Here is a 7,690-nt window from a genome sequence, read left to right as displayed (position 1 = left end):
GTATTTTTCACTTGCATGCATGAACATGATTGAGGCATTCTTTCTTTTCTGTACCCACTTTAGCCAGATAGCCGTCCCTTATATTATTATCCCTTGGTGAGCCCCTTTGAGCCTTTATATCTTTTATTTCTTAAGCCGCATTACAAGCCTAAGTGAAAAACCAATTAATTCCACACCCTAGAGTTTTACTGAGCATTGGTTTCATTGTGATGTTGTGTTTAAGTGTGGGGGTTTGCCCGAGACGGACAAAAGTTTAAGTGTGGGGGGTGACCATCTGATTCATTTCTGCTATGTGGTTTTACTTCTTCAAAACAAAAACAAAAAAAAAAACAAAAAAAAAAAAGAGAAAAAAAAAAGAAAAAAAAAAAAAAAAAAAAAAAAAAAAAAAAAAAAAGAAAAAAGAAAAAAAAGTGTTTATCTTTTCAGTATCTTTGTTTTATGTTCTTAGTTTAGTTCTTAACTTTTGCTCTTTGTAAAATTCTGGGGTGTTTAGCTTTCTCTTCCATATTCATCCATACCTTTACCTCAGCCCCATTACAACCCTGCATAAAGCCCTCTTGATTTGTGCATGCATGTGTTATGAGCAGTGGAGAAGTAGAACTTGAGCAAGCCTATGGTAGGATGATTTTCTTGAGTTGATTTGAGTGATATACTGAATTAACTGATACACTTGAGAGAAAAATTGAGAGCATCTTGTGAGGAACCATTTTTATGCAGTTAGCAGTTGCAGTTGAAGTTAGCAGGTCTTGTGATTTGAGATTAGGGAATTTCTGTCCTGATTGATTTATCTGTAGAAGACTTGTGATCTTTGTATATTTTCTGTATGCTTGGTAATTGTTAGAAAGGATTGGTTGATCTTAGTATTTACTTTCAATTTTAGTTTTTGCCCAGGAGTGCAAAAAGATAAGTGTGGGGGAATTTGATAACACATATTTTGTTACACTTATTTGTTACTCTTGATTAGTATTTTTAGGATTTATTTGAATAAAATAATGATTGTTAGAGTTAATTTAGGTTTTTAGTTTTTAATTGGGTTTAATTTATTTTCGTCAGAATTTTTCAGCTTTACGTTACTTCTGTATTTTGGCCATATCTCGGTCCATAGTTGTCGGATTGACTCCGTTCTTGTTGGGTTTTTCAGATAACACAGAGAGCTACAATTCTTATGCAGAGCTCTAAGCCCAATTCGGACTAGAAGCTGGTCGATTTCGGACACCAAGTTGGACGCGTTTTGCTGAAGTTTTGTTTGACTATTGGGCTTGTAATTTAAATTAAAACCCAATTACTTAAGTGGCCCAAAGCCAAGTTTTATTGTTTCATTTTATTTTATTCGGTTTTTTTATTTTATGTTTGGGCTGGAGCGATGAAACCCTAGCCGTCCTGCGTGACGGCTATTTAAAGGGGACTCTAGGAAACCCTTGGTAGTCAGTTTTTACAACAGAGAAGTTCTCTCTGAGTTTTTATTCAATTGCGTTCTTCATCTTTTTTCTTCTTCTTCTTCTTTTTATTTCAATTATGTTTACCTTAGCCATGCGAGGCTAAGAACCTTTTAATCAACCTAAGGGTAATGGATTCCATGGATTGGTCTTGAGGATCTGCGTTTATTTCAAATCAGTTTTGTTTCCCTTCCCAACTCAGATTGATATCGTGCGATCGTGGATATTCAATCTGAGGTTCGCGATTGCGATTATGGAAAGGGATTAATCATCAGATTTGATGATTAGGTTGATTGACCCTATGACCTTAAATCAAGCGGGCTGATACTCTGCGATTGTATGAGTAGAAGCATCGTCTTTGATCAAATGCTAAGCGAGCGCTTAGAGAGGGTTGTCATCTGGAAATAAGGATTCTGATCCGATTGACAAATCAATCACGATTCTGATATCTTCTTATCCGAGGAAAGACGTCCATGGAACCCAAACCTTAGGTTGGTTATTTTTAATTACGAATTTTTATTCCAAATTTATATTCTGCCTTTTTAATTATTGAATCAAAATCCAAAACCCCCCTTTTAATTTTCTGTTCTCATAAGCGATTTTAACCAAAACAATTTCCTTAAGAGACGACTTAGGGTTTCCACTTTACTGCAAATTTTCTGAACCCTAAAGAATTAATTTTTAATTTGCGCGAGCTCGACAACTCGTGTCAGTCCTTGACACTGCTTTACCTATTGCGCCTAAGGAAGGGAAATATGGGTTCGCAGAATTTGATTTCGAGGCCCACAAGCAACACATGGATGATAATATGTTGGCTTGATGCATCATGCTGGCATCCATGTCGCCTGAATTGCGTAAACAGCACGAGCATATGGATGCCCCGTCTATTATCCTGCATCTCAGGAAGTTGTATGATATTAAAGGCAGACATGAGAAGTATGAGACCTTTAGGGAATTGTTCCTAAGCAAGATGACTGAAGGCATGTGTTTTAACCACCATGTACTGAAGATGATAGCGTTCATTGAAAAGCTAGAGGGTCTAGGGTTCACAATGGATGTTTAATTAATTAATGACTTAGTTCTATCATCACTTCCTCTTTCTTTCAGAGAATTCATAATGAATTATAACATGCATGGGATGCATGTGAGCTTGCCAGAGTTGTTAAGTATGTTAACAACTGCTGAAATGTCTATCAAGAAGGATGAGACACAAGCTCTTCTGATTGGTGGGCTTGAAAGGGCCAAGGGTAAGGGCAAGGAGCCTGCGAAAGGCAACTCCCTTAAGCCCAAAGGAAAGTCCAAAAGGAAGAAAGGCAAAAAGAAGGGTAAGAGTGCGCCCAAGGACCAAAGCGATGCTATGTGCTTCCATTGTGGCAAAAAGGGCCATTGGAAGAGGAATTGTCCAGACTACCTGAAGAGTGTGAAGGAGCATGGTGATGCTTCTACCTCAGATATTCACATGATTGAGATAAATTATTCTTGTGCTAATCTGACTTCATGGGTATTGGATACCGGTTGTGGTTCTCATAATCTGCAATGTGTTGCAGGTGCTTAGGAGCCCTAGAAGATTGGAGAAGAACGAGGTGGACCTCCGCGTTGGTGATGGAGCAAGAGTTGCTGCTCATGCTGGTGGAGATACCGACCTCATTAGCCTACGGGCCTCTTATTGCATTTGAATAATTGTCTTTATGTTCCCGGCATTTCTAGAAACATTATTTCTATTTCTTGTTTAGAACAAGATGGTTTTGCTTTCACTATTAGGGATGGTACATTTTCTATCATTTTGAATGATATTGTTTTTTGTACTGCTTCTTTAATAAATGGCTTGTATGTTTTGGAAATGGGAACTGAAGTGCTCAATGTAGATGTAAAACGACCTAGGATAGATAATCAATCCTATCTTTGGCACTGTAGAATAGGGCACATAAAATGAAACAAGATTGTCTAGGATGCATAGCGATGGATGCCTACATCCCAAGGATTTGGAATCCTATGGACAATGTGAATCTTGTCTAGCTGGGAAAATGATTCGTCAAAAGCCCAAACCTTCGGCTGACGGGAAAGAGCGTCGACCACAGCATTAGACTTGCCAGGCTTAAATTGTATGATAAAATTGAAACCCAACAATTTCGCCAGAAATTGTTGCTGTTCAGGGGTCTGAATCACTTGTGAGAGCAGGTGATCAAGGCTCTTATGGTCAGTCTTGATGACAAAAGATGTACCGAGGAGATACTGTCTCCGTTTGGCTACCACGGAAGTGATAGCATACATCTCACGAAAATAAGTGGACTTCGCTTGCATACTGTTAGATAATTTCCTGCTAAAAAAATGCGATGGGATGGTCATCTTGTAATAAAACAGTACCGACGCCAACTCCTGAAGCGTTTGTTTCTAACACAAAAGGGACATTGAAATTGGGTAACACTAAAATCGGAGTGTTAGTCAATAACTCCTTAAGTGACTCGAAAGCTTATTCTGCCTCTAATGTCCATGCAAACGCATCCTTAGCCAGCAAATTGGTAAGAGGGGCAGCCACAGTGGCATAGCCCTTTATGAATTTACGGTAGTACCCTGATAATCCCAGAAAAGCCCTTAGCTGTGTGACAGTACGTGGGCTTGGCCATTGCTGGACCGCCTAGATTTTGGCTGGATCCGGAAAAACTCCCTCTGCAGAAATAATATGACCAAGAAATTGGATCTCCTGCACACCGAAAGAACATTTGGTTAATTTAGCAAATAATTGATGATTGCGGAGTGTCTGTAGGACTTGAATCACGTGGTCAACATGGGCCTGGAGTGAGGGACTGTAAATAAGAATGTCATCAAAGAAGATAACCAAAAATATTCTTAAAAATTGGGTCAAAACATTATTCATGGTGGCCTGAAAGGTGGAAGGGGCATTAGTGAGCCCAAATGGCATGACCAGAAATTCATAATGACCACTATGGGTCCAAAAGGCAGTCTTATGAACATCCTATGAAGCCATCTTGATCTGATGGTAACCCGATCTCAAATCAAGTTTGGAAAAAATCGTTGCACCATGTAACTCATCCAAAAGCTCATCAACCGTAGGTATGGGGAATTTGTCGGGTACTGTTATGGCATTGAGTGCGCGGTAGTCAACACAAAACCGCCATGTGCCATCCTTCTTGCGAACCAACAGTATGGGTGAGCTAAAAGGAGACTAATTAGGTTGAATTATACCAGCATCTAACATGTCAGCAACCATGCGTTCAATTTCTGCTTTCTGAAAGTGTGGATATCTGCAAGGGCGAACTTGGACAGGTTTGGAATTAGGGAGGAGGGTGATATGGTGGTTTGAAAATCTGTCAGGAGGTAATGTGGTGGGTTCGCTGAAAATATCCTGGAATTGGGCTAAGATGTGCTGTAGCTGTGGGTGTGGTTGGGTAGGTGGCATGGATAAGGATGGAATATTGGCGGTGCTAGTAAGGCACATAAAACAAGACGAGATAGAGTCTTGTGTGACATTCTTTTAATTTTGTAATTATATATTTTTAGAGAAGGATTATATTGATAATTTTTTTTTTTATAAATTTACAAATGTCTAGATGATCAGATTTCACTTAAAAATATCTAACCGATTAACATAATTTAATTTATAAAAATTTATATAAAAAAAACTTACACATATAATGTTCTCTGTTATACTTTTAAGGGGTTTATTAACCTCATGTTAAAGGAGATAAATTATCTCATGTTATAGAGATAAACTTGTGGGCTTCACCACCTGAAAAAAAAAAAGGCGGCACAGTTATCGAAGGGTGTGTAGGAGATAAATTTACCACATGTAACATAAGAGTAGTTTTTTCCTACTTTTAATATATAGATAAAAGTTTAGTGTACCGAGTTTGTAGTAGAGTCCTAGTGCATTACGCTCCCTGCTTGAGCTCATCTTGTCCCTGCAAATTCTTGGGAATGCAAATTCTAGCCGCCAGCGAATAATAAAGAAATGATTTACATATATATAAGTAGGGATTTTTTTTTCGTAGGAAAAAAATTATTTCATATTGTAGAAATAAAAGTATAAGTGGGATCCACAGATAAGAGGAGAGAAAAAAAAGAGTTGTGGGACCCAACCTTTTTTTGTGTGTAGAAAAGTTATTTATCTTATGTAAAATGTGATAACCATAACCCATATAAGTATGGCTGTAAATAGGTTAAACTAAACTTTAGTTTAAATAAGTAAAGTTTATATAAAAAATATTAAGTTTGACATGATCTATTAGACTGTATAAATCTCAAATTATAAGTATAGTGAGATCTATATTTATAAAATAAAATTTTGACCTATGCCTATTAATCTGTTTAAATCTATTAAATATTCAACAATTAAAAGAATAATAAAATAATATTATTTTATTATTCAAAATTATTAATATTATATTTTATCTAAAATAAATAATATAATATAGGCGGGTCTGTAAACTTATAGGTCTGACATTTACAAAAAATATATATGATCTATTTTTTAAAAGATTTTTTAAAAAATCTAGACTGTTAAGAGACCAAACCTAATCTAGTATAGACTAAACCATAAGCGCTTGTAAGCCGGTTTAACACATTTACACCTCCTGCATAGAGTGTGTCCCAAGGAACATTAGTCAATAGTCAATAGTCATTGCGTCATTGCACATGTAAAATACAAAGACTATAACATATTCTATAATCTTCTCAAGCAAATCTTGTTCAAAATAAATTCAACTACGCCTCTTATCTGGTTGCATTATACTTTCATCTTCAATTCATTTGGAAGGTGAACACCAAGTTCGGGAATCTACCATGTCCAATCAAACTTCCTCAACCATTGATCCCTACAAGCATTTCCAAATCTTCTACAACCCCGATGGCACACTCACTCGCATGCTTCCTGATCCACGCACCTTACCCTCATCAGACACCACTCTTCCTATCCCTGTTCTCACCAAAGATGTCATCATCAACCAAATAAGCAACACTTGGGTTCGATTATTCCTACCCCGAAAAGCAATATCGGTTCGTGGTTATTCCACTTCCAACCAAAACCACAAGCTACCTCTCATTGTTTTCTTCCATGGAAGCGGCTTCATCTTAGGGAGTGTTGCTTCCACCATGTTCCATGATTTCTGCGTGAACATGGCAGATAGCATTGAAGCTGTCGTTGCATCGGTCGAATACCGCCTTGCGCCGGAGCACCGGTTGCCGGCGGCGTATGATGATGCCATGGAAGCGTTGCTTTTCATTAGAAGTAGCCAAGATGAGTGGTTGACTCAATATGTTGACTATTCTAATTGTTATTTGATGGGGGGTAGTGCTGGGGCTTCTATTGCCTACTATGCAGGCCTACGTGCAGCACAAGAGGTTGATCATCTTGAACCGCTAAAGATCAAAGGGTTGATATTGCGCCAACCATTTTTTGGTGGGACCAAGAGGACTGAGTCAGAGTTGAGGCTTGAGAATGACCCTATTGTTCCATTGTGTGTTACAGATATGTTGTGGGAGCTAGCATTGCCAATTGGGGTTGACCGTGATCATGAGTATTCCAATCCAACGGTTGGGGATGGTCCTCAAAAACTAGATAAGATCAAGGAGCTTGGATGGAGAGTATTTGTGAGTGGGAATGGTGGGGACCCAGTGGTGGATCGTGGGAAGGAGCTTGCGAAGTTGATGGAGAAAAAGGGTGTGCATGTGGTTAGGGACTTCGAAGAAGAGGGTTGCCATGCGGAAGAGCTATATGACTCAATTAAAGCAAATCAACTATTTGGATCAGTCAAAGGTTTCATTTCCTCATTTTCTGCTTAGAGTGCATTAATTTTTATAAAAAATGTTATATTTACTAGTTTGTTAAATATGGTCGAATTAATCCTATATTGTGCTAAAAATATATAAAAGAAATTTGTGTGTTTTATAATAGAAAAAAACTATTCTCATGTTGTTTGATAATAGTTCTTTTTTTTTTTTTACAAATTCATCAATTTTCATGTTATTTTTTTTATATAAATGAGTGGTCATCACCACGTAAAAAAATGTTTCATTAAATATGAAATTAATAAATTCCTTTATAATAATGTATATATATTCGGGCTTGTTTTGAGGCCTCCTATATATATATATATACGAACTTCTATATATTGGGTGACATTGAATAAATGGAAAAAGTGTGTATCATTTTAAAGGATATAAAGTTGTGTTATTTTAAGTGAAAGAAAGAGATAGATAAAGAAAAAAAAAAAGTGGACAAAAAATATAAAAATATG

The 7,690-nt window shown here is 37.1% G+C and overlaps 1 protein-coding gene across 1 annotated transcript; it reads left to right on the top strand.

Moving 5' to 3' along the window:
- The first annotated feature begins 6,174 nt into the window (after positions 1-6,174).
- On the top strand, positions 6,175-7,304 carry LOC133283991 (carboxylesterase 1-like). The gene has a single exon (XM_061480927.1). It carries the CDS (start codon positions 6,237-6,239, stop codon positions 7,233-7,235), a length of 999 nt encoding a protein of 332 aa, XP_061336911.1. The 5' UTR covers positions 6,175-6,236; the 3' UTR covers positions 7,236-7,304.
- Positions 7,305-7,690: the final 386 nt, after the last annotated feature.

Source organism: Gastrolobium bilobum, unplaced genomic scaffold (genome assembly GCF_033153095.1).
Source record: "Gastrolobium bilobum isolate Gb01-03AN ecotype WA unplaced genomic scaffold, APGP_CSIRO_Gbil_v1 utg17396, whole genome shotgun sequence".
In the NCBI taxonomy this organism is placed as follows: domain Eukaryota; kingdom Viridiplantae; phylum Streptophyta; class Magnoliopsida; order Fabales; family Fabaceae; genus Gastrolobium; species Gastrolobium bilobum.
This window is presented reverse-complemented; position numbering and strand designations above follow the sequence as displayed.